The sequence below is a fragment of the Lissotriton helveticus genome, chromosome 4_1 (assembly GCF_964261635.1).
Source record: "Lissotriton helveticus chromosome 4_1, aLisHel1.1, whole genome shotgun sequence".
NCBI lineage: Eukaryota > Metazoa > Chordata > Amphibia > Caudata > Salamandridae > Lissotriton > Lissotriton helveticus.
In genome coordinates this window covers 1634693090-1634720528 of record NC_136063.1, presented here as the reverse complement: position 1 = coordinate 1634720528, position 27439 = coordinate 1634693090, and the positions used below count along the sequence as shown (strand labels likewise).

General features: G+C 47.6%; 1 protein-coding gene across 2 annotated transcripts in view; it reads right to left on the bottom strand.

Moving 5' to 3' along the window:
• The window catches only part of TRANK1 (tetratricopeptide repeat and ankyrin repeat containing 1), a 1265441-nt gene that overhangs the window by 347999 nt on the left and 890003 nt on the right, over nt 1–27439 (bottom strand). For both annotated transcript variants that reach the window (XM_078688288.1, XM_078688286.1), the window contains 2 exons: nt 19492–19691; nt 3446–3583 (listed from right to left, as the gene is read on the bottom strand). In XM_078688288.1, the coding sequence (XP_078544414.1) occupies nt 3446–3583; nt 19492–19691 (338 nt within the window). The remainder of the gene's footprint in view (nt 1–3445; nt 3584–19491; nt 19692–27439) is intronic.

The following is a 27439-nucleotide window of genomic DNA, read 5'->3' as shown; positions in this document are numbered from 1 at the left end:
TTCTTTCAGCAGATTATTCACTCACTAAAATAGGGAGTGAGCAATGGAAAAACTAAGCAAGTCAGAAAAGAAAACATCCTGGGCAGTACAGTTTTTGCAAACACTGTAGAGAACGTCACAAAATGTCTTGAGAAATTTGCCCAAAGAATTAAATATGGGCGGACATGGGAGGCTCTCAGTCAAAGGAGAGGAGTTGGCCTGACGGCTAGGGCGCTCTACCTCGGACCTGGGGATCTGAGTTCGAGTCTCAGTAACGATGCCAAAACCTCCTGTGATTCTGGGCAAATCACTTAATCTCCCCGTGCCTAAAATGAATGTGTGTCCGTCCTCATGCAACGTAACTGGTGCTATGTAAAGCGCTCTGATACCTGATTCGGTTCGGGTCTAGTTCGCGCTATATAAAACTCTGAAAAAAAAGGAGTCCCAAATACTGGATTTCAAAATATATCTCCACCAAATAAGTTCCTGGGGTACAGACAATATAGCTTATGCATGAGGTTTGACTGTGAAGGGAGACATCTTAAAAGACTGTACCTCTTCAGGGTGGTGATGGTAAAGCATGCCTCTTTCAGTTGGGCTTATTGAGAGGCTTTCAACTTGGGCTCTCTGGATAAAACACTGATTAGAAATTGTTTTAAAAACATGAAAATGCTAAAAATAAAACAGCAACCCACATTATGAGAATTCAAACAGTCAACATTTGGAACTTTATGGTTGGAGACAGAAAGCAACAGTGCAGTTTACATCAAAAGTGATTAAGTACTACAAAATTAAATATATAGCAGCCAGCACCATCTGTAAACGAAGCACAATCTAATTGATCACAGCCTGACCTCCTCCCAGATAGGGTCCACTGGCTCCCCTTGCCAACTCACATGATCTTCAAGATAAGTCATATTATCTATAAAGCCATCTCAGACAAAATCTCTTGCCCATGTCTGGCTTACAAGTTCACCACCTCCAGTGCGTCTGTGCATACCCGCAGCTAGGACACCTTCAGGCTTGAGACGAATAAGTGCAAAAAAGAAAAAAAGAAGGCACCAGACAGTTTCCATAAAGGAATTCCGGATCTGGAGCACCAGCCCCTTACCCATAAGAGCCGCCCCAAACCTGCTTTAATTTTGAAAAGAGCTTAAGACACACCCGATTATAGACCATTACATCATAACAAAGTAGCAGTTCTCTTTCTCTTCGACTCTTGGCATCAAGCTTTTGCGGCCAATCACTTGTTGACTATCTGAGCCTTTGACCCTGAACACTACTCCACTACCTTTCAGCTGGATTCACGGTATAGAAATACCACATACACATATGTGAACATTCTTGATACAAACCTGTTGATCCATGTTTTGTCAGCCTATGAACACTGTTTATGCTGAAGCAGCTCAAAACTTAGAGACACAGCAGCATTGACATCCATAACGAAATCTGTTTCTGTCAGCAGTTGGGGAGCAGCTACTGCTGGTGCCAATACCCAGTCATACCATTACACATATCACTCCAAGGCACTGTTGTAAATTCATACCGTTGATACTTTACAGAGAATAAAGCGAGTAAATGCATACTTTCTAATTTGTGACTCAAATCCAAAGGATTAGCAATAGCAGCACATTGTCTTTCAACACACAATCGTCAGTTTCATGGACGTTTCATAAACTATATGTTATGTTATGTTAAAATTACTTGTACAGCGCACGTCCACCAAGCGGTTTCATGGCGCTTGGATCGGAAGTGCAATAATGAGAGGCGTTGTTACTCATAGGCTTGCCGAAACAAGTGGGTTTTCAGAAGTTTTCTGAATAAGGTGTAGCTGGATGTTAATCTGAGTTCGTTCGGGAGAGAGTTCCAAAACCGGGGTGCCAGAGATGAGAACCTGAGGCCACCATGTTTTTTCCGTTTGATCGCGGGGATGGTAAGTAGGTTGTGGTGGGAGGAGCGGAGATCGCGGGAGGGGGCATACCGATGAATCCTGGAGGCGATAAAGACAGGACCCTGACCAAGTAATGCCTTGAAAATGGTACAGCCTAGTTTGAAAACGCAGCGTTTAGACACCGGGAGCCAGTGAAGGTTCTTCAACAGGGGGGAAACATGTTGGTGTTTAGGTTGGCGGAAAATAAGCCTGGCTGCTTGGTTTTGTACCAGCTGCAGGCGGTGAAGCTGGTAGGCTGGTATGCCAACATAAAGAGCGTTGGCATAGTCAATGCGCAAAGTGACCAGGGCCATGATGACAAGTGTAAGTGCCTCTGTGGTCAGGAACCTGCAGATTTTCCGAATTCTGCAGAGGTGGAAGAAGCAAGAAGAGATTACTGCGTTGATTTGGGGTTTCATTGACAGGTCATTACGGATGATAACACCTAGACTCTTCACGGAGTCTGCAGGATGGGGGGGAGGGAAGTGCCCAGGGAAGATGGACAAAAACTAGGAGTGCCAAGGGTTAGATGGCCCTCCAGTTAAAACAAGTTCTGTTTTGTCAGGATTAAGTTTCAGTTGGCTGTGATACATCCATTCACTAATAGAGAGCATAGTGGATTGAAAGTTAGTGCTGGATGCAATGGTGGAGTCGAGATTGAATACTAGCTGAAGGTCATCGGCATAGTTGAAAATGGTGGGCGGGCTATTGCGTAGGGAAACAATCAGGGGTTGCATGTATAGATTAAATAGGAGGGGCTATAGGGCGGACCCCTGGGGGACCCCGCAGGTCAGTCTAGTTTGTGTTGCTGAAAAAGTGGACAGGCGAACCGCCTGGGAGCGATGATGTAGAAAGGAACTAATCCACTTAAGAGCCAAGCCCTGAATGCCAGCATTGTTGACACGGTCGATCAAAAGTTCATGATCGACTGTGTCAAAGGCCGCCGATAGGTCCACAAGTGCCTGGGTGATGTTTTTATCGGCTCCGCTCCTAAGCTCGTCCATCACAGCCACGATGACCGATTCAGTAGAATGCGCTGGCCTAAAGCCCGCCAGCTGAGAGTCAAGGAACTGGGAATTCTCAATGAATGAGCTTAGGCAGTTTGTAACATGGGCCTCTAGTATCTTGCTACGGTAGGGGAGCAGAGAAATGGGTCGGAAGTTACTCAGTACCGAAGGGTCTGCATTAGGCTATATTCGATTACCAAAGAGGAATACTTCTTATCGGGACAATCTTTGCTTTTGTACCAAGAAATTCACAAATGTTTTTTTTACATCAACACAATAAAGATAAAAACAGATTCCTTCTTCTCAAACTCAGCCACCAGGATTGGTTTCCACTGCAACATCATGATATCTGCCTTGTGTTCATGCTTAAAATAAATCTACCGATTTAACATTCTTGAAAAGAATTACAAAAGAGCAAATTTGTAGAAATCAACTTAACCATCATTCAATTTGCGATGCATTTTAAAATAATGCACAACTTTTTAGTAGTTAACTTTGTACTGCATATTTTTTATGAAACATTCAATACCTCAGAATCAGTGAAAAAATTGTACAGGAGAACGTCATCAAATTCTAAACCTTTAGCTTCATAAATGGTCAATACAAGAGCCAGGCTAAGCTCCTCTGGAATCTTTTCTTTTGCCATTTCATTTGCAACCAATATCACCTACAACAAAAATAATTGACAACAATTAGTAGTCATCAGCATATGCTGACAGCTTCTCCAAGACAAAACAGGGTTAAGTCACTTGAATATTGCTCTTATGTTCTAAATGTCATACTAACACAATGTTAATAAATATTAATCATGCAAGTGTATTCTAGTCAGGATTATTAGGCAGATATCTAGTTTCCAGAGAACTACAACTATTGTTTAATCAATCTTACTTCCTCAAGTTATCCATGTAGATTAACTATTTTGATATAAATAGCATCCACTTCTACCCTTTAGCAACATCGTAACAACCAGAACACATTGAGATTTCATGATGCACTTAAATCTTTTCATAGATAACCATCAAGAAGCAAAATTCCTCTGCTCTTGCCCTCCTTCTCAACTATCCTTCTTCACTTGATCTGACTGGAGTGTTGTCCCTATCACCCACTGGCCATTCATGACTTTACTCAAAACACAAAAGGGATGTGTACAATTAGTTGTCTTTTATTATTAATTAAAATGGATGAACTGATAAATGGATGGATGAACGTGATAGAAAGAAAGCCAATGGCAGTAAAAACATGTTAAAAGAAAATGTCTGTATTGCCATCATCAGTGGGACGTGGTTCACAACACAGGTGTATCTGGGTGAGGGAAATCTTTGCATTTGGCACAGGTTGGTCTTGCTGCCTTATGGAAGGTGTCGGGGTGAGCCGAGTATGTTTAAGCAAGAGTTTATTGAACATGATGTCCAATGAGGTCTTGACTAAATTTGATCTAAAGTTATCCATAACAACAATTTAAAACGAGACAGCTACAGTCAGAGATAGGCTGTATTTGAAGCCAAGGCAGAACCTAATGTCCTTCTGGCACTGCATTTGCTCTTGGTCTGTTCTTTTATCTGCTAACAAAAGCTTCTAAAGCCATCGAAATTCGAAGGGCTTCCAATAAATTTGGAAGATGGTGCTTTTTTTGCTTTACCCTTTTTTTTGTTCCAGAGAAGCCCAAAACAAGTTGGTCACTCAATCAATAGTTTCTTGTCTGATCAATAAAAACCAGAAGGCACTCTTAGGGTTTAACCGATGGAACCATTCCTCCTCCTTGGATGGGTGAGGAGGGACATAGAAATCTGACAGTGTGATAAATTGCCTTTTGTGGAAGGACATAACTACTCTTGGCCAGAATGCCACTTTTGTTCAGAGGACCAGATTATGCTTAAAGAAGGATGTGCATGGCAGCTAGAAGTACAAGGCCTGGATTTCATTTACTATAGCAATGAGGAAAACAGGTGTTATGGTGAGCAAACAGTGTAGCTGTGAATGGGGTCAAAATGAATGCACATCAGGTATGTGAGTACCAAATTATGATCCCTCTATAGACCAGAGTCCCTGATCTGCACATCTACCAGAGGACCTCCCCAACTCAGCAATTATGCATTCGTCCTGACTCGTTAGCTCTGGGTGGGTCAGGGAGATGGATCTGCAACATGTCCAATTGCAGCCGAGCAGCCATCACTGCAGGTTGTTCACGGCCTCCACTGACACCTGGTTAGAGTCTGATAGGTTTGCTTGGTGCGGAACCCACTGGGAGTTCAGATCCCACTGCAAAGCCTGCATGTGCCACCTGGGGTGGTACACAAGGAGGATACAGGAGACCAAGAGGACAAGAAACCTCAGAGCATCTTTTACCAATACCCAGGTCAAGGGTTTAAATAGAGATCATATCCCAAATGCCCTGGACATGTTGAGGTGCAGGAAAGGCCTGGAAAAGCATTGTCTTAAGGACTGATGAAGGGGAGCATTTGCGAAGGAGTCAGGTGTATTTTCAGCATGTTGATGGAAAAACCCAACAATGATAACATACTGCCCATTGTCTGGAGGTAGTTGAAGACTGATTGAGGCGAGTCCGCCTTCAGTAGCCAGTCGTCGAGGTAGGGGGTAGACTGGTATTCACAACCTCAGCAGATGAGCTGCAACCACCACCATCACCTTCATGAATACCCAAGCTGCAGCAGTGAATCCAAAGGGGAGCACTGAGAACAAAATGTACTCCTGGCCCACCTGAAATTGCAGGTAACCTCCATGGAATTGCAGAATGGGAATCTGAAAATAAGCATCCTGCAAATCCAATGCCAACAACCAGTCTCCTGGATCCAGGGCAGATAAAACTTGGGACAGGGTGAGCATCCTAAACTTTTCCTCCTGGAACATGGCCCTCCGTCCTTCTTCAGCACCAGGCAATTACTGGAGTAGCAACCAGCCCCACATTTTGATGCCAGCACCCTCTGTATGTCTCCCTTGGCCAAGAGAGCCCAAACATCTCGGAGTATGGTCAGATGATCCTGTAGTTGGTGTATTGGTGCATGTAGCATATCTGGTTGGGGGCGGTGGGGGTGCGGGGTGTGTGTGGTCTCAGGAAGAAAAGAGTAACCGGCTTCCAGAATTTCGAGCACCCATTGGTCGGATATGATGCTCCTTCACCTGGGGAGGTGAAAGGTGATGTGGCCTGCACTGCACTGCACTGCCAAAGATGACCTAAAGTACCTTTTCGGCAGCTGTGGAGTGGGTGAGAGGGGTCCTGGTGATTAGGTATATTGTTGCCCCTGGGGGCCTGAACCATGTCAGCTTGATCCTCCTGCCTCTACCTGAGAGGACAATTGTTGCAGGAGCTTATTCTGGCACTGTCTGTGCTAGTATCCACTCCCAAAGCCTCTGAAGGGTTATGTTTCTGGGGGAACTGCAGAATGGATGTAGCTAGGCCTAGAGAGTGGGCAGTGGCCTTGCTCTCTTTAAATCTCTCCAAGGCAGAGTCCACCTTTGCTCCAAAGAACCTGAGACCATCAAAGGGCATGTCTTTCAAACCTTGCTGAACATCATCTGAGTAGCCAAAGGAGCAAATCCAAGTGTAGCACCTAAACACAACACTCACCCTGCTGTCAACTGTGTCTAGATCGGGGTATATGCCATGTCTTGAACATCCTGTACAAGAGTTTGTAGGGTTGGCAAATGTTCTCAACAATAGCCGGCAAGATGTCTGCCACTCCATCCCACAAAGCATGCGAGTACCTTCGCATGAGGCATCTATGGTTGACTGACTGAACGAGTAAAACATTTGTTCGCCAAATATTTCCATGCGTTTAGATTCTCTAATTTTGCTTGTGGCAGGCTTTCCGGAGTCAGATGTTGCAAGTGAAATCTGGGTCTAAGGAGCAGGCCTATGCTGCCTTGCTACCTACCTGTTGACTGGGGCGAGGGGGAGGGCACTGGTTTTGCCCAGCTGCCCACCAGCACATCAGAAGGTGCCTCATTAAAGGGTACAAGAGGTTTTTGACCTACACCAGGGCATTTGTTTTGACTTCTGTATTGGGTAAGTTATGGTCTAAAATGTCTGTTGCTCTCCCAATTGCTGTGGTAAAGGGGGCAGACTCCTCTGTTACCACTGGAGTATTAGAGGAGGAAAGGCCAATGTCTGGACAGGTATCCAGGACACTGGCATCGAGCAAGTCCTAGAAGAGATTGTCATCATCATAAGGGTCATCTGGTTGTTGTCATCATATTGCTGGGACGTTTCATGGTCCAAATGAGAGTAAAGGCAATCTTGGAGAGGGCTGCCGATGAGTCTTAGGGTCCAACAAAGCTACTGTCTCTGCTTACAATGTCGGTGATGTTAATGCCAGTATCAAGGTTTAGACTGGTGGCATAAAGTTGTGGCAATTAAGGCAGCATCAGACATTGCACCATGGCTGGAGTCCGCAGAGCTGGGCGCGAAGAAGAGGCCTGCCTTGAATCAAGCCGCATAGTCAACATCGAGAACCGATTAGCTGGCAATGATTAGACTGGGGGCCACCTCGAATCCTTAGGGCCTGAAGGCATACTAGAGGGATTCAAATGGGTACCAAATATCGAGCCCATATCCAATCTCAGCTCATGAATCCGTTTTGCGGTCATTAATAGCCCGGGAAGATCAGCAAGCATAGGAAGCAAGGTCAGAATAGGGACATCGCGCGACACTGAGTGATGCGAAGGAGGAGAGCCATATTTAGACTTATGTTTTTTTTCCGATGTAGCGGAGTGTAGGAAAGTGCCCCCTTTTTACATTGTCACCCCCACTTTTTGCCTGGTACATGATGTGATTTCCACTGAAAGTGTACTGGGTTTCTGTTAACCAGGTCCCTAGTGCCAGAGCTCTTTACCAAAACGGTTCAATTGGAAAAACTTTTACCACCTTCTGTAAGTCACTGGTAAATGGTATCCTGGTAACTAGGCCCTGAGGTACTATAACGGGTACCTAAGGTCTACAGCACGAATTGTGCCACCCTAAGAGACCCTCACCAAGCAGCTGCAAGACTGCCACTGCAGGCTGCTTGTCTTAGTGCAGACAAAAGGGAAACACGACATGTCACATCCCTGTATGCCATGTTCCCTACCACTGCATGTAATATTTCTAAGTCACCCTTACAGCAGGCCCAACAGCCCTAAGGCAGTTGCTGAATATATCATGTGAGGGCATACCTGCATAAGCAGATATACCCCTGTTCTGGTCAGTCCTATAACTGCCAGTACAAGTGACCAGGGAAGCCATTTTAGTATTAAATCAATTTGATTGGCAGAACACAAGGCAGGGCAAAACAGGGCAACGTCGCCTACAACCCAGCGGGCCGGCTAACATCGGGTCCGATCATGACGGCAAGACAAGGAAATAGAGGCGCAATCCGACTGATAATTAACACAGCATGTCGCCTACACCCCAGAGATGGGTGGCCTTGTGTAGAAGAAAAGGCAGGGCGGCAGACCGCTCCCCCTACAAATGGGCAGTCAAAGTCCAGCGTGCCATGAGTTTGTGAGCAGTAGTAAGCCAACAGCCTGTAACCGATAGTGGTTTAAGAGTGGTTCTGCTTTTAACTAAGGACAAAGAAAACAAAAGGAAAAAGTCAACACCCCGTCCCACCCCCTCCCTCCCTCCCCAGTGAGCAGAACAAAGAAAAGGTGAATGCAGCCTCTAGGCAGTGTGTGTCGTGGGACTACAGTAGTCTATGGGGTTTTGGAAGTCCAGGGGGAAGCAACCTTATTGGGCGGTAGCAGTGTCCTCGGGTATCAATTTCAGGATTTGGAGATAAATAGGGCAGGTCAGCTCACGGAATTCAGTGGAGAGGATGGCTATGAAGGGGGCCCAAATGTTGGCATAGTCTGCGCAGTTCCCCAAAGCAGCCATTGAAAGTCTCTCCATCACTAAAAGATACCAGGGTTGGTGCAGCCATTGGGTGTACTCCGGGACCCTGTCTGATTTCCACCCTACCAGAATCACTCGGTGTGCAGCATTCAAAGCAAGCGCCATCTGTCTCCCTCTAGTAGAGCGCAGGGGGAAGGTCAGTGCATTGGGTAGGCCTTAGAGAGTATAAGCCGGTAGCCTGGGAATGGAGGTGTTGAAAGCCTTATCAATCATGTGGCTGCCTCCCCCATCTGACCCTGCGTGAAGCCTTTGAGTCTGCTGCCTTGTGGTTTTCGTGTTGGATTTTTATGTGTTCCGCCATTTCGGGTTGATGGTGTTTGTTCACATGGCCTGGGTCCTCCATCTTGGCGGTTTCGACCTATCCTTATTGCTGCTGGACTGCTCCTTGTTCGCCTGTCTGTTCTTTTCCTCAAGTCATGTGTCGCCCCCCTACCCTCCCCCCTCTGGTCTCCTACTCCCCTCCCATCTTATACTATCACTGATTCAATGGATGTTTATGATTGTTGGTCCCCAGCCGGTTTGTATGTTTTTTACTGTGACTGTTTTGTAAGTACTTTCCCTCTTGCCGGTCTGCCTGAACTGACTATGCATTCTTTAACCCTTTTTTATCATTCCCCCCTACCTTCCATGCCCCATTTGACGTGTGTCATGGCTATGCTATGCGCTGATAACCTATGTTATTGTGTTTTCACTGTTTTTCTCCTATGTTATACTTGGCTCCAGTAACTGATGTAATTTTGTAACTTGTAACTCGCTGATCCTCATGTAAAGCGCTCCGATACCTCCGGGTCTAACCAGCGCTATATAAAACTCTGTAAATAATTCAAATAAATAAATCCAATATTCTCTCCCAATAACGCGTTAGCATTGGGCAGTGCCATAACAGTTGGAGGAGGGTACCAGGACTACCACATCCCCGCCAACAAGGCCGTCGCATCGAGAGTGCCACTTAGCTAGGCGGGCTGGGTTATAGTACCAATAGGACGCAATTATAAAAGCCGTTTCGGCATGACCCATGGAATGTGCTGTGTGATGAGACCTGTAAAAGACATCTTCCCATTCCTTGTCAGACAGTGTGCGCCCCAGTTCTGCCTCTCATCGTTTCTGCCCTGCTGTACGGACTTTTGGGACGCCCAATGTGAGAAAGGAGTATATTTCAGAAATGAGTTTCTGATCATCCTTTTTACCAATGAGCCATTTCTCGAACGGCCTCATCGGTCATGTGCCATGGGGCGTGTTGAGGCCCCGGAGATCCAGTGCGTCATTTGGGAATGTACAAATAGATCCTGCAGCTCCTTAAAGGGGATGAGACCCTGGATGTTAAATAGATGACCTAAGCGCTTGCAACCACCCTCCAACCAGCGCGCAGCGATTTTATTGTCCATCCCAGGTGGGAAGGAGGAAATCGGGGTCAGAGGCGGGGGAAATGTAGTCAAATTAGCCTGCTGAGAGGCCCTATCCCAGATAAGCAAGCAATGTGGGCGAGTGACTGGCGTGGAATAGAGTCCCCAGGCGCGAGCAGATCTCCATAGCCGTCTGGTCCATGAAGACCCAGTATTTTTCCGTCATAGGACAATTCCATCTACAAGGTATCATAAAAGTGAAGCTTGGAAATAGCGGGTGATGTTAGGGAAGGCGACGCTACCCTCCTTCTTGAGGCGTTGTAGCAGAGTCTTTTGCAGCCGAGGCGAAATCAGACCCCAAACATATCGCTCGATCGCGGTCTGAATATGGCGCAACAAATGAGGCGGGGGCTCCAAGGGGAGTGTTTGGAAAAGATACGCGGTAATACATTCTTTTTAACAGCAGACAACCTCCCAAACCAAGTCAAAGGCAGGCGTCGCCAGCGAGCCAAGTCTGCACGGATGCAAGATAAAAGGGTTGTGTAGTTCACGTCCGATGTTTTAGCAAGACTTTTGTGGAGGACCAATCCAAGATATGTAATACCATCCGACACCCAATCAAAGGCGAAGCGGGCCCGTAGAGCATCGACCGTATGCTGGCCAGCGGTAAGGTTAAGTACTTGATACTACTGCGTATTTATTTTAAAACCAGAGACCTGGCTGAAAGTTTGTAGATCATCAGCAATAGCTGGCAGCGAGGTCAAGGGATGAGCCAAATGACGCCATCCGCGTAGAGGCTAATGAGATGGTGATCTAACCCGAACGGGATACCTTGCACCAAGGGGTTGTCCCGAAGCCGTTGAGCAAGGGGTTCCATATAAAGGGCGAAAAGCAAAGGGGAGAGGGGACAACCCTGCCTCGTCCCCCTCCCCACCACAAAGCCATCCGAGAGCAAGTCATTGACCCTAACAGCTGCTATTGGAGCACTATAGATGCTTGCTACCACCTTCCGAAACCTGGGCCCCAACCCAAAACGCCCGAGAGTAGCGAATAGGTATGTCCAGTGCACACGTTCGAAAGCCTTTTCGGCATCGACCGCTAGCAGTAGGGCATCTTCTTTGGACCGTTGAACCTTGTCAATTAAGTGGCAAATACATTTGGTATTGTCCCCACATTGCTGCCCTGGAATGAAGCCCGAGTGATCCGGGTCAACCAAACCTGGCATTCGAGAGTTCAGCCTCTACGCCAAAATGCTAGAGAACAACTTTGTGTCGACGTTCAGCAGGGAGAACGGACGGTAGGAACTACAAAGCTCCGGGTCTTTCGCCAGATTGGGGATGACCGAAATAGAAGCCTGTAACATAGAGGCTGCAAGGGACCTCGTATCAGCGAAGGAGTTAAACAAATGAGTGAGTAGTGGGGCGAGTTTGACGCAAAAAGTTTTATAAAAAAGAGCGCTAAGGCCATCAGGGCATGGGGCCTTCAGGACCTTCAGCCGGGCTATAGCAGAGATCACCTCTTTAATACAAATAGGGGCGTACAGGGCCTCGGCCTCGCCGTCCGGAAGAGGGCTTACCGCTGCACCCTGAAGATACTCATTGGGATCGGTCCCTATGGAAGAGTCTGCAGTATAGAGAGTGTGGTAAAAAGAGCAGAAGGCAGCCAGTATGCCGGCATCGTCCGTAATCGCCGATCCGCCCGCGCCCGTATCGCCTGCGCCTCTCGCTGACTGCGCAGGCAGTGAGCCAGCATTCGGCCTCCTTAATTAGAGCCCGCATAGTATTTGTGCATCAGTCGGAACACAGCATGTTCAGCCTGATCGAGATATAGACGTCGAAGCTGAGGTCGCTCTTTTCCCAACTGCCGCCAGATTCTGGGAGCACCAGTGCGTTTGTGAATAGCTTCCAATTCCCTAACAGTTGCTTCGAGTTCCGAGCGCTTGGACTGTCTGATCATGCTCTCGTAGGCCGCTTTGGCAATGAGGGCTCCTCACGCCACCAGTTTAAGCGCTTCCCACACCGAGGATAGCAGCGTAGATCCCACGTCGTTAGTTGCTAAGTAGTCGGTCAGGCAACGCCCGATGTCGTCCACCGCGGCCGGGGACCGGAGCAGTGTGTCTCGCAAATTATATATAAAATATAATTTGCAACACCATAACTCCAGGTGTTGCAGTACGTAGCGGAGCATGACGACTCGTGAAAGCAAGATTAAAAGGACTTTAAAGTAAGTACTCACTGTGAGACTGAATTAGACGGGGAGCTGTTAATCGGAGTATAAGTGGACTAGTGATTAGTGTGTGAGATCCTATGGGTCTTAAACTCGGCGATATGTAAATAGAAAATCCTTTAATGTTAAATAGTGGGTCTCTAATGCAACCTAGTCTGTACTCTTATCCCGTGGAGGACGTTAATGTAAAGACAGAACCTACAGCGCCATCTTAACTGTATAGTCTCTGTTCTTAGGGACACTTAACTAGTGAATTATTGACATATATTGACATATATTCCCTAAAATCTATCACATTACTTTACCTCCCCAGTTGACAAACCAGAAGAATAAGACGGGTACAAAAGGGAGAAAAAAAGGAAAAAGTTTAAAGGAAGGCGGCCTCATTGAGAAAGGTTCGTATACTAGTACATAGGTGGTATAAACGAACTATGTATATAATCACCACAGAGGCCTGACTTTCTTAATTAAACCCTACAGCCTTGCGGCGAGGACCCAGAACATTAATTTACTAACACGATAACGCCTCTACAACCCCTTCTGACCCCCAATGAACTTTCAATAAGGTTAGTATGTTGGGGAAAGTATCATGACAGTACACAAATGGCTCTACACTTAGGACTTGATCTCTGAAGTATGTGCTTGCATTCTACCTTAGGTGAAAAAGAATCTCGTTTTTATACTATTTAACACAAAGAAATCGTAGAAAGAAGCAGACCCCCAATTGATACCTCTGACGTTTTCTGATATCAGGTAATCTATTTAGGTCAATATGACTATGAAAGAGAGTGTGAGTATTTAATAAACATTATTCAATTCCCTGAAACCACATAATATGTTTTTTTAGGAATTAATCTATCTCCCACCTATTGACCGTATTGAAGCTTTCAAGCGACATCTGTATTCCTGACTAACATCTCTCCTGAGATATCATAGGTAACATCTCTAATGGTGGTCTATCTTTGTGATTCATTAAAAAGCCTAGTAGAGTTCATCTCATATGGATGACAATTAGAAATCTCTTTCTTTAATGCTCTGCTCGTATACTTGTAATCACGCGTATATGATCATTAGTAAATTTTAAATGAATTTCTTCAACATGTTAAAATAAATGTAATCTATTTTCAGTGCCTGTCTCTTGTTTGAAGGGCGTTGTTGAGCGGATAGTGTGCGCAGGTGCAAACATAGACTATTGTGCACATAAGTACTATTAAGTGATGGTGAATCCCAATTTTTGACCACAAGATAGATTTATGTATATTTATTATTACAGAAACCCTGTCCCCACAAGAGTTAAAGGGAGAAAATCTGTTGGTCCTGAGGAAGGTGGTGTCAACCCACCGAAACGCGTAGACCTGGCGTACTCAGTCCTCTAAGCCATCTGGACTACCTCAAACACAGAATATGTCTGGTTGAATGTGTGTTGTGTGGATAACGGTATCAAGTATGTATGAATAGAGAGTGATTGTTTTTGTATGTGTGGATTACAGGGTTTTTCTTTAAAAAAAAAATTCTTTAAATATTGTCTAAACCTTTTTGATATTTGTATTTTGTATAGTTTTTATTAAATGTATATAATGAAAATGCTTGACAAAAAAGTAAAAAAGTAAAAAATGAAAGCAACTCATGTGCAAAGAAGTAAATGAATAAAAGAAACTAACGAAAAATAGGTTTTATGTAATTTGTGTGTCCAATGGGATTTCATTAATATAAAAGTATAATCTGAACTATGTCACATATGTAAGTATAAGGCCATAGGGGAATCTTTATATTTTGTTTATATTGTCCTCTCTTTTCCCTGGCCCAAAGTAAGCCTTAGAGGGGGTCCCAATTTTTTGCGGGTGTGTCTCGCAAATGCCAGTGTGAAGTGGGAGAAGACCGCACTAGGGCAAAGCTCATGGTCAAAATAATGTGTGCGTGATCAGACAGGGAGCGGGCCTCAATCGTGGAGTCTGTGATGCAAGTCCAAGCGGCTGGGGTAACAAGGAAGTGATCAAGGCGGGCATAGGTATTATGAGCCGCTGAATAATAAGAAAAGTCCCACTTGTCAGGGTGCAAGCCGCGCCAGGCGTCTCTAAAATCCCTGAGCCGCGCAGCCAGTCGCCACCACCCACCGATAGAGCTCCTACACCCCCGGACCGTGAGCCCGAACGATCCAGCCCGGCATCCATTACTAAGTTGAGGTCGCCCCCCGCCATCACCATAGGATCGGGCGTGTGCAGCACGTCAGCGCAAGCATCCAGTAGGAACCTCTCCGGTCGATCATTTGGGTAGTAAATAGATGCTACAGTGAAGAGAGAAGGCCCTATATGGAAGCGCAGCGCTAATAGGCACTCCTTGATCTCAGCGACGGGCCACCCCACTGAACCCCTGAAGCGTTTGGAGAACAGGATAGCCACACCACTCCGCTTACTATTCCCAGAGGACCAAAACTGCAAGGGAAAGCGACTATGGCGCATATGGTGTGTGTCACTATGGAGCAAATGGGTTTCCGGAAGCAGACAAACATCACCCCCAGAGTGCTCGAGCAAGGAAAGGACCGCCTTCTGTTTAGTGGAGTTGTTAAGACCCCAGATGTTGAAGCTAACTACCTTGATTTCCATCTATAAAAGACGGACCAACTGGGGCTACCATGGGGCCTTGAGTGGCGCAGTGGGGACAGGGCACGAACAGAGGCCTCGACGGGGAGGGATGCAGACATCGCTAGACAAGAATAAGTGCGAAGGAGAAAAAGGCTTACTGGGGAGAGAACCCTCCTTATCAACAGAACATGAATCACGTCAAGCAAATAAGGACCAGCCCAAGGAAGGCCAGCACGAAAACTAAGTGATGAACTACCGCAACAGAGCGGGAGTGACGAAAGTTCATCGGAGTGACACAGTTCGGGGACAGTGTGTCCACACAGGTCCATAAGAGCCAAGGGGCAGAGGCCCTCCAGCCCAGCTGCGATAAGAATCCCAGAAACGAGCTAGACAACAGCATCAGGCGGGAGACAAATGAGCAGGGCTGCAGGTCAGTAAGGCCAGGACTTCTCTTTCTTTTGCCATCGCTGCCAGATCAGGTCTGCGAGGCGGGAACGATTAGCCCACTACATGCCAGCGTCCAGATCTGGTTCTACTGGTGGCGGACGCAGATTGCTGACAAGACGAGTCTGGAGGAGAAGAAAGGCAAAGGAGGTTGGCAGCCTCCTGCAACGATCGCAGTTGATGCAATCTGCCCTCATACTTAAAGATGATACGAAAGGGGTAAGCGGAGGGGTTCCCCTTCTCCCTCAGGTGTTGGGTGATCGGCCCAAATTCTCTCTGCTTGATTAAGGTGACAGCGGATAAATCTTGAAAGAACAGTGGGGAATGCCCTCAGAACTGCAGGGGATGTGTACCTCAGGCCTTACTGAGGATGAGTTCTTTCAGCTGAAGTTGTGTACCAATGCTAGGTTATCTGGTGTTGGGGCCGTGCCCCGATGGTGTGTACCCACTTGGTGAACCCTGTCGATCTGCATCCCAGTCGTGTGCTCCGGGCCCAACACTTGAAGAAAGATGGCCTGAACAAATTCCCCAGTGTCGCCTTCCTCAGCCCCGTTTCACTCCCCGGATGTGTATATTATTGCGGCAGGAACGGTTCTCTAGGTCCTCCGCCCGCACCTGGAGTTCGATGTGTTGTTCTTTGAGTTGCAATATTTCCTGTTGCATCATCTCCATTTCTTCAGCACGCTCATTCTCGTGCACCTCCAGCGTCGCCACCCGGTCCCCAATCTCCAAGACATCGTGTCACACCTACCGGAGGTCCAATACCAGTTGATCCTTGAGTTCTTGAAGATCCTCCCTGAGCGCAGAGAAAAGCGACGTCATAAAGGCCTTCGTAGCTGGCATGTCTGCTCCATCCTGCGGCCCTGTAGACGTCTCCACATCTTGGCCAGCTTGGCCTTGTGCGGCCTTGGACTGCAGCATGTCCTCACGGAGCGTTCCTTCCTAAGTTGTGCACTTGTCATGGGGGCTTATTTGGTGTCTGCCCCCAGCCCCGACCTCTACCGGCGAAACAGCTGACCCCCTCGCCACAGGGCCAGACACCCCACAGTCAGCGGGGCAGGCCCAAAAGTTGGGGAGTGCACTGCTGGGCCGATGGATATGGTGCCCGCGGGCAGTGGGGCTCGGAATCCGTGCAGGCCTCCCACCTGAGCTGCGTACCTTCACCGCAGGAGCCCTCTGCAGGGAGAGCATGCAGCCGTCTGTTCCGTGTGTGGTCAGGTGTGGGCCCTCGCCGCAGCCACAACACTGCGCGATGTCACCTCAGGCCGTAGTAAGGCCCCCACACCACTTTGGAGCCTCTGTCGCACTGCCCTGAACTTCTAGCTAGCTGGCAGGCCCAGGGGTGATACACATGTCGCCCCTAGGAGGCTGCGTGCACCGGCAGTACGCGGCAACCGGTGAGAAACTGATGTGTGTGCGGCACGCCCTCCCAGTGCCATCTCGCTATGCCGCAGGTCGCAAGTCCCGTCAGACACGCGGTCTTCGCTCGCCTCTAAGGATTGCGGCGCTCTCCGGATGGCCCCTCTGGCAGCAGCAGGGCCTGCCCCAGCTCCTCTGCACACAAGCTGTCAGGCTGCACACTAGGCCGCTTCCGCGCCGGGGATTATCTTGCAGCCGCTGGCTGGGAAACCGCCAGGGGAGCACACCAACACTGGAGTTAAGAAGCGGCCACCACGATGCTGCAGTGTCTCACCGTCTCAGCACAGGGCTCGGGTACTGCTCCCAGTCCGCTGCAGTACGCGGCAACCGGCAAGAAACTGCTGTGTGGTGCGGCCCTCCAGGTGATCACAGTGCCGTCTCTCTGTGCCGCAGCTCCCCTCAGCCACGTAGTCTCCGCTCAGCGTTAAGGATTGCGGCGCCCTCCCGATGGCCCCCCCAGGCAGTAGCAAGGTTTCTCTCTCGTCCGCCGCCCGCAAGAAGCAGCGGATGGGGTGCAATAGCAAAGCGTTAGAGTGGCGATGCGGGAGTGATCGCGATACACGTCCTATGTGGTCGCCATCTTGGACACGCCCCCCAAGGAAGCCATTTGGTGAAAACGAGCTCCACTAGCAACGCAATGACTTCACTGAAAATATGGACGTTTGGTATCAAACATCTCATATTAGAAAACCCACACTGTTGGATTTACCAATACATGCACCCACAGGGCACCTTAGAGGTGCCCCCTGAAAACCTAGCATTCTCTTGTGTCCTTGCAGACTGGACCCTGCCAGCCTGCCAACTGAGACACTGTTCTGACCTCCTCGGGTGAGAGCATTTGCTCTCAGGAGACCCAGGACAAAAGACTGTCCAGGAAGAGGGTGTAACACCCCAACCCACAGGATGACCAGCTGATTAGCCTCCTTGGACTGGCGAGCTTCAAAGAAGTTGCCACCTTTGGAATGCGAATCTGGCTACCCTCACAGGAGGGGAATCATTGGGATGGCATCCTTAGGAATTCAGGGTTATGCCCACTTCACAGAGGAAGGGCCACTACCCTACACTCCTCTAACAGCCTTAAATAAGTATTTAGGGGAATTCCTGGCACGAGAGACGTCGATCCTGATGACCCAAGAAGTGAGAGGAAACAGAAGAGCCCAAAAGGCTGAAAAGAGAGAAGAAGCAGCTGACCTGGTACCAACCCTGCCAGCCTGTCTGCATCCCTCATCAAAAATGCAGCCAAAGTGGAATTGTCCTGCACCTATGACTGCAGAAACTTGGGAGGACTGCCTGCCTCCGAAAAAGACTCAAGATCTCCTGTGAATACGCCCTGTTCTAAAGAATCTCCAAAATAGAAGACTTTGAGGTCTCCGGCACCACCTAAACCTGACAGCTGTTGCCTCCAGCCCGAGAAGAAGTGGGCTACTGGTGCCAACAAGGTTCCCCATCCCTCCAGAGTTAGAGTCCATCGTAGTTTCACCCCTCCTGGGCTCCCTGACATTGCCTGCAGCCCCTCACCACGACTGCTCCGGTAAGGAAAAACCCAACACCTTAAGACACCCCTGCACCCGTCGGCACAGGCCTTAGAAAAGAGGACCAAAGGTGCCCCCACCCATCCCAGAGCATTGCAAGGCCAGAGCCCTCTGCTGGTTCAGCCTGATTGGCTGTGTAGCCAGAGCCTGAGGACTCTTTTACAGTGACCAATCCCCGTTGAAATGCATTGGGCTCCTGACCCTGATTTTCACCCTGCACCCAGCTGCCATCACACCACTGGTGGTGTATTGTGGGCCCTGCATTGGATCTTGCCCATCACTCACCTGAACTCCAGGAGATTGGTCCTGTAAGTCGATGTACAGTACCCTCTTTGCAGAACTTTTTCTTCCCGGCGCATCTGTGACCTTGATCAGGACTTTTTTTTTTTACATCATTCAACCTTCAAGTTTGGCTTAACGGTCGAGCATGGCCTTTCAGTTTATCTTCGCAGAGCAGTCACATAACGTGAGCATTGCTTGGAGCCAAGACAGGCATCGTGGGTGTCCGTCACCAGCATCTAGTAATGACAGTCCCTTCATGGTTTAACCACTTGGATGCTAAGGGTATTTGCTCTTCTTCATGTAATTTCCATTGAAATCAATGGAAACTCCATGACGAGTTACCCTTGTCATTAGCACTGAAGGGGTTAAAACCAATGGTTTTAGGAGAGGACATCCCTTGCCCACAAATATTTTTTGGAGTGAAAAGTCAGTCGAACTGACAGCAATTTTTCTAGTGATAATTATCACCTCCCAAGATTAATTACACAATCACTAAGAGAAATCACTCGCACTGAAACAGTGTTTCCTTAGACATCTCAGGAGTACAAACTATCACTATTCTGCCACTGGGTTGCTTGAGGCACATCAACTTTGTTACTATTCTTTGCTGACCAATTTATTGATCACTTTAGAGTATGGAGCTAAAGTTAATTTATATAAAGACAGGGAGAGGAGGGGTAAAGGGAGAGAAATTTAGAGAAGTTTGTTAATGTCTGAATCTCAATTAGGACCAGATGTGCAGAAATTAGAACTTTCACAATTACCTAAACAGTAGCTACTGTGAATTGTTAGGGTCATGTGGTCAATAACTCACCATTAGATAGATGCAAACCCCTTAATGATATATCAAATTTACCAACCTGATGAGCTCCAAATTCTATTGGTTGCGTTCTTCTTTTGTTGCCTCGTAGAAGTATGGCAAGGTCACTAACACTGCAGGACTCCAAGAATGTTGATTTTGGACCATCAAACAAACCACAGTCCCGTGGAAGCCTATCAAAGGACTCTGGAAAATAGTGCTGCAGCAAATCCACAACCCCAGATGCCAGACGCAGTATACCTATGAAAAGATTTTTAAAAAGCCAATTGTTTATTAAATAATTTTTGCAAAAACAGACACATTCATTATGAATACATTGTTTAAAAGTAATTCTGAAAGAAGTAACTAGCAGGCTATTGGCCAGATGAAATAAAAAATGGCACCAGGACTAGAAAACATGCTGCTTTGTTCGGGTACCAAGTGACATTATAGTACAACAGTGGCTACAGGAAAGCTATTATCACTGATGAGTATTACACGTTTTTTTATAAAAGGGGAGCTTTTTCATGTGTCAAAAGATTCAAGTGAGGGGTGTGGAAATATAAACCTATAGCAACTTGAATGAGTTGTGATGTGTAACTGCCTTGTGTTCTCATCACTAAATGTTGTGTATTTTGGGAACAAGCTTAACAGGCCAGATGAGGCATTAACAACACTGCTAGGCTAGACCCAGAGACACCAACAACTGCCAATCAATGGAGTTTTTAAGGACAGGTTGTAAACTGTATCCTACAGCCCATGGCTCACGGAGAAACACAGAAAAAAAGGAATCGGCAGTCCGCTATTTACTTTTATCACATAGCTAACGTGGCTTGGTCTTTCAGGAACGGTTGTCACTGCTTTCCCAACTAGAGATTGAACTGTGTGGTCCTTGCACTGCTGACTCAGCTGGTTAATTGACATGAGGGTCCACACATTTAAATGTTTTTATTTGCAGAGTTTCATATAGCGCTGGCTAGACCCGGAGGTATCAGAGCGCTTTACATGAGGATCAGCCAGTTACAAGTTACAAAATTACATCAGTTACTGGAGCCAAGTATAACATAAGAGAAAAACAGTGCATACACAATAACATGGGTTATTAGCGCATAGCATAGCCATGACACACGTCAAATAGGGCATGGAAGGTAGGGGGCATTATAAAAAGGGTTAACCCCTTGGCTTGTGGGCACATTCCCCCTCTGTGCTTGGGGGGGGGGGGCGCGTACAGCGCCCCAGTGCTCATGACGAGGTCAGCTCGTCATGAGCTACGGCGCTCCGGTGCTCATGACGAGCTGAGCTCGTCATGGTCACACCCGTTCCCATGGAACGTTCAGCACAGCAGGGGGATCAGCCCAGCGTGCGAGCGTTCCACTGAACGGGCGAGGTCATGACGAGCTGAGCTCGTCATGAGCACCGGAGCGCCGTAGCTCATGACGAGCTGAGCTCGTAATGAGCAACCAAGGGGTTAAAGAATGCATAGTCGGGTCAGGCAGACCGCCAAAAGGGAAAGTACTTACAAAACAGTCACAGTAAAAGACATACAAACCGGCTGGGGACCAACAATCATAAACATCCCAGGCGAACAAGGAGCAGTCCAGCAACAATGAGGATAGGTCTAAACTGCCAAGATAGAGGACCCAGGCCATGTGAACCAACAGCATCAACCCTAATTGGTGGAACACACAAAAATCCAACACGAAAACCACAAGGCAGCAGACTCGAAGGCTTCACGCAGGGTCAGATTGGGGAGGCAGCCACATGACCACGGTGGGAGGAGGGCAGAACACCGCAGATCACAAAGCAGGTCGTCGACCTACACACACCTGGGGCTCCAGGGGCAGCAGCATCGCCTCTCAGAATGCCGCAAAGACACGGGAAAGTCAGATTCAGGCAACATCCCCTGAGAGGTGGAGGCAACAGTGGGGACCAGGAGGGCGCGCCTCCCCAAAACTCAAGAAGCAAAACAAGCTTAGGAGCACTGGTCAGCAGCGCCGCAATACTCACTGCCGCTGAACCCCCACAGGGAGAAGCAAGAGTGATGCATCTCTGTCGTCGCTAGGGAGGCGGTGCAAGAGGAAAGGCAACTGCAGTAAAACCCGGAGGGTAAGGGACGGCCAGGAGGAGAGATCCCCAGCCGATCCCTCCCCAAGCACCCAGGCATACCCCACCGGCCATCAGCCGCTGAAATGGCTCCACCGCCAGCAGATCCTCGGCAACTCGTCCGAAGGGGCGGGGGGTGGGGAGGAAGGGGGGGGGGGGAATACAGCGGCTAGACAAGGACAAACCATGTCCAACGTCCAGCTGGGTAGGTGATGGCTGAGGGGGGAGAGCCAGAGCCAATCTCCTCTATAGCTGCCTAAACAGCCCCACCGGGCCTCAGCCATGTTGATCGAGGCTCCGCAGTCAGCACACTATTCAAGTTTCATCGGAAGATCTCGAACTGGGTCGCGGGAACTGGAGAGCCGAATGGGCGCAGTCCATAAAAACCTCAGGTGAGCTAAAAAAGGTCCAAGGGGGTTAGATTCCAGGGGACCAGGGCCAAAAAGGAAATCCCTGGCCAGGGAGCTCCCAATCGGAACTCCTCATCTGGCGGCCATCTTGTGAAATCCTTTTCACATGCATGGAAGACTGCTTGGAGAGCTGCAGCGATTTTCCCACTTTTGCCCATGGTTTGCATTTGAAGCGCTCCTCGGGGTGTCTTGGGAGACCCTGAGTGGTTAACTGGCACAGCAGTTGTGCCTTTTTGGACCATTGACAGTTAGGCCTTTTACTGAAGTAAAGTAAGTGGTGCAGTACTTTCAGTCCACACGGTGGCCACTGGCTATATTGCTTATTTTCGTTTGAGCAGAGTACGTTGAAGAGGAGGAGATCTCTCACACATTAAACACTGGGTTCACACAGACAACTAAACAGTCCATTTATATGGCTGATGGTCTCATACAAAATGATCTTTATTAGACATCTCTATCTTGACCATCTTATCCAAAGACACAACTGTAGAACTAACTGACCCCTCCAAAAGACCAATACAGTTGGGTGATAAATTAGAGGGGCCCACAAAATGATCAGAGTCTGTTACAGAAACTCGAACAGGCTTTAAAGACAACAACAGATTCAGAATCCAATACATCCCTCTGACTGTGAAGAAGAGCATGCCAGTCCATTTCACATGCCTTGTCTCAATGTTCATCTCAGGCTCAAGACCGAGGTGAATTGAAACTCATCAAAGAAGAAATAGGATTTGAAAATTTTTCTTTTGCAGACCTGGAAAATGTCTTGTGTATATTACCTGTCCTGTGTGGGTGAGACGAAGCGAAGGTTGGACCATGATTTTGTTAGAAGGAGCACAAAATAAAGAAGATAGAGAAATCTTTAACCTGGCTGAAAATTGTAACCCTCAGGCACTCAAAATAGCCACCTATGCATATTGAGGCTCTACAAACCCTTGGATAATGTCAGAACTGCTTGTGAGTGAGGTAACAGATGGAGAACATGGTATTATCTATGTCCGAGCCAAATCGTGCTACAATCACATTAATGTGGCATTTTAACAAGGACCCCACAAAGGTAAAGGTCAGACCTTCATGGGCCTTCCAGGATAAGCTACTGGATTTGTCGCTGATGGCTGTGTTGCCAAAGAATAAGGAATGCTAATAACTCCCAAGACTTTCTTGTGATTGGCCCAAAGAACTGTATGTCCTCTGGGTAACAAGAACTGTACCATCTAAGCGGATAGAGGCTGTTGCATTTTGATTTGTGTGGATCCTACACTAGTGGAGCTAACTTCTGAGGCTCAGTCAAATGCCATGGGGAAGCCTTTTGACAAGCTATTTCTTAATGAACTTGTTACAATCATCCACATTTTTACACTGAGTAATGCACTGTCTGGGGTTAAGATATATATACACTTATTGGTAGGAAAGGGAATCAGGTTCACTTTGCTGGCATAAGGACTTTCGGGAAAGTGTGCTGAGTAAAAATGGGGGAGACGCACTGTGGGTCAGTGGTAACTAGATATGGGGCAGCCTACCAGCAGCACTAACCAAGGCTCAGGTACTCCACAGCATGTCAGTTGTCTGTCAAGATTTCAGTAAAGGTTGCAGAACTTCAGTCAGAATATTATCCTTATTTAATACAGGATGCAACTGTAGTTCCAAAATCTCTGACCTCTGCATAATTCCACAGATCAAGGAGGCCTAAAGGGAAATCCAATTTGGTTTCTGGCACGGTATCGAGACTACTTCGATTCTCGAGGTCTAGATTAAAACCATAATCACTACAGAGAGAAGGGAAATTGTTAGCCCCTTCCTCATCACACCCACCATGTAGTGCATCATGAAATTCCTTGATATCTAGCTTTTGAGTCAAGCAAGGTTTTTGAGCACTGAAGATGCCAGTGCAGAGGCAAGTCACTGCTGCAGTACCTTCCAATACTACAGGCTGAGCCGAAGAGATCTCAAAGTAAGACAATAGCCAAGATTAAAGGCGAGCTCTGCTCTGGATCTGAAACCAGCGTCTCTAAGGAAGGGGCCAGCATTGGTCTGATCTTGACACACAGCCGTTCAGCAAGGTAGAGGTGGCGTGGCCTGATACTGGCAGAGCTTGGGAACTTCTTCCTTTAAGGCTCCTACCTGCTCAGGAGTCACAGTAAATCAGGGTGAAAAGGCTCCACTTCAGGATGGGGTCGAAATCAGATGTGTGCAGATTAAGGACCTTAGAGTGCTTATTGCACAAACCCTCTGTGGATGGGACCGACAGGAGGACCAACATCTCGATTTCTTGTGTTGAGACATGTCCTTGGGTTTTGTTGTAGCCTTACCAGAGGATGGGGACCTGAATCAGAGCAGAAACAGGCTCACAATCTTGACCGTTATTAGTCCTGCTACTCATTGTTCGCGACAAAGCTTCAGCTCTCACTCCCTGATGGCCTTCAAATCAGTCAGGAAGCATTTGTTGCATGTCTTCGAATCATGTTTGGATCTGAGACACCAAAAACGGAGATTGTGTTGATGCTTGACAAACATCTGCTTACGGTGAGGCAGGGCTTCAAGGCTAGTTCACTGTCAGCAAAAATATTTTTGAGGGCAGTAAAACACTGAAAAAGGTTCAGGAGTGGAGCTCCAGATCTGCATCACAGGGTGCAAGAAAAAGGAACTGATGGAAGTATAGCATCAATCACTTCTAAAGGCCCAATGAGAACTCTGGCGCCACCTATCCGTGCACAGGAACAATAGTAGCAAAAGTTTCAGAGCTAGTCAGACGCCTGGGGGAATTCAATAGGTGACGAATCTGCAGTTAGAACTATCAGAAAAAAGTTACTTTAAATTACTTCTGAAAAGGACACAGAGGCAAAGATTATCACACCCATGTGGTATTAAATCGGAGGTGTTAATATCATGTACATTTACGGCCTTACCTGCTGCCAATGAAGATGTAAATTGACTAATAAGTTGGCTTGTTTCACAAACTATGAAATTCTGAGAATTGATGCAAGTATTGACTTGAGAATTTTACATTTTGTACTGGGGGCATGGCTTGCGAAGCCAAAATTGTGGACGTTCCTTAACAGAGCTCTGCATGGACCTTCAATAATTCTGCAATTATCCGCCATCAAATCAGTAGTTGAGAGCCCCCTCTACGATCCCTATGCCGTGCACCACGGGACGTAGCTGAGGAGGCGAAACAGGATGCCACATGTGGCTTGCGGTGGCGATATGTGGCCTGTAGCTGTGTCAAGCCGCATGGACTGGGAGAGAGGCTGATCCGTGGCTGGGGCCAACCAGAGCAGAGAAGACCACGCTCCAAAAGAACGGGGCACTAAGGGTGTCGCTTACTCGCCTCTCTCCTGATGCCCTTGCGACGCTAAACAGCCACCTGCATCTGCTGATGTCAGCAGCCCGACAAGAGAGAAGAGGCACCAATGGCTAGCACCTCACACAACAAACGGCCTGGCTATGCTCCGCCTTCCCTCCCCTGCTGCCTCACCGACCGTTCTGTGCCCTGCAGACCCCTCGCCTGAGGCTCTGGATTTGTTTGAGTGCTGCCCAGAGGGGGTCTCGGTTGGGAAACCGTCATGGGGAGGGAGCTTGTGTGACCACAGAGACATCGGGCCCTGAGAAGGGTGCGCCCCGGCCTCTTACATGACTGAGTGAGTTGAGGACTCTGTGCTCCTGCCCCGCTTGCATTAACCTGCAGCTCAAGTGGCCAGAGGCTCAGGGTGCCTCTCCTGAGCAGGACTGAGTATTGGAACAGCCCAGGGCCCTGGGACTATGGATCTGGCACTAGCCTTTTCCCAGGTGATGATGGGACCCTTATAGTTATGGGACTGTGAGATGCGCTAGCTGAACACACAGGCCTGTAATTCAACCCTGAAGAGAAGCGTGGAGCCCTGGAGCCCTTTTCATTGCAAGCTTTTGTCCCCGAAACAACTTTGGGTAGTGCTGAGTGGTAAGAGGCCTTGGTTTTGGGAGGGACAGTATACTCACCTTCCAACCCCTTGACTTGCCTTGTCTACCCCCATCTGCAAGCTGCAGGTATCTATCCACATTTCTGCGCCCAGAGAAGAATTACTGCAACCATGCTCACATAACGTTTGGTGGTGGCAGGTGATGGGTGTCCATTAACTCTTTTCTAAACAAAGAGAGGGGACCCAGCAGCCAAAGGGGTAAGGTACCAGCAAAGACCAGAGTAACAAGCATTTGCAATGCAATAGGTCTCGCATTTACGAGAGTTTGAGCTATTGGCATTGTAAAGGACAATACCTTTAATGTATGTGTTGATTTTACGACAGATAAATAAAAGGCATTGTCATTTACAATGCCAATAGCTTAAAATCTTGCAAATGCAAGACCTATTGCATTGTAAATGCGTTCGGCGCCCATGTTATAAAACATTTTTTTTTAAGCGTTAAGATGGAGCGTGTCCAAAGCTATTTGAGAAAATAGTGATCGGAGGCTGTAATTAGAGCCTACCGAGTAACAACACATGTAGCAGGGGGTGTTGTAATGGGTTGTTACAAAATGAGACAAGGCAGAACTAAGGAGGGGCTACTAAGGATATTGACCAATAAGCAGCCACAGTTTACAGTGGGCAATGACAAGTCAATGAAAAGTATGGGCAGAGAGGGGGCGGAGCTTGAAGTCCCTACCTGAATACAGCATGCCTTGCAGAGCAGCGCATGCGCTGCCCAGGCTGGACCTAAACAACCAGAAGCATCAGTCCAGAAGAAACAGGAGTGACATACAATAAAAGGCATTTTCCTACAGGCAGCCTCTGCAGCGCATCAGCATTGCCCACAGTTTAATTAGAAACCTGTTCATGGATTGTAAAACAGAACTTAAACATTCAAACTGGATACATGGCCCATTGTTAGCAGATTATAACAGGTAAAGCTTAAAACCCGCTTAGCTTAGCCATTGCTCCTTGTTTAGTAGTCTTTGTGTAAAAGCAAACTGTTGGGAATCCTGAAGGATGACAGGACGCAGAGAATTGAAGGATACTTGTTTAATGACCATCCACTCTCCTCACTAAAGAACACACCAACATTCCACAGGGAGCTTCAGGGTGGAAGAACCCAACAGGGGTCGGGGAGCAGGGGTGGACGGAATGTACCAACAAGGCTAATTGTAACACATCTCCCTTCCTTATAATGAGGACAACATCACCACAACTCTTTAGAACAGATACAGAGTGGCGACTAGTAGGCTGGACACGCCAGCAGGGAAACAGCAGGAGACTTAGTGAGGCAGGTTATGGTTGCACTTTTACAATGTTGTCAAAACTCCACCATTGACCATTTTCAAACTGTACCACATTTTTCAACACTTTAACAATCTTACTAGGAGGGTAAAACTTGCTGAGAATGGTTGCCGATTTGGTGTTTCTTTTGGCTTGCGCCATGTCCCCCACTTCCCACCTTTGGACCTTCACCCCATGTTTTTAATCGTACCACTGTTTATACTTGGTTTGATGTTGTCTGACCTTCTCTCCTGCCTCCTCCCGATCTA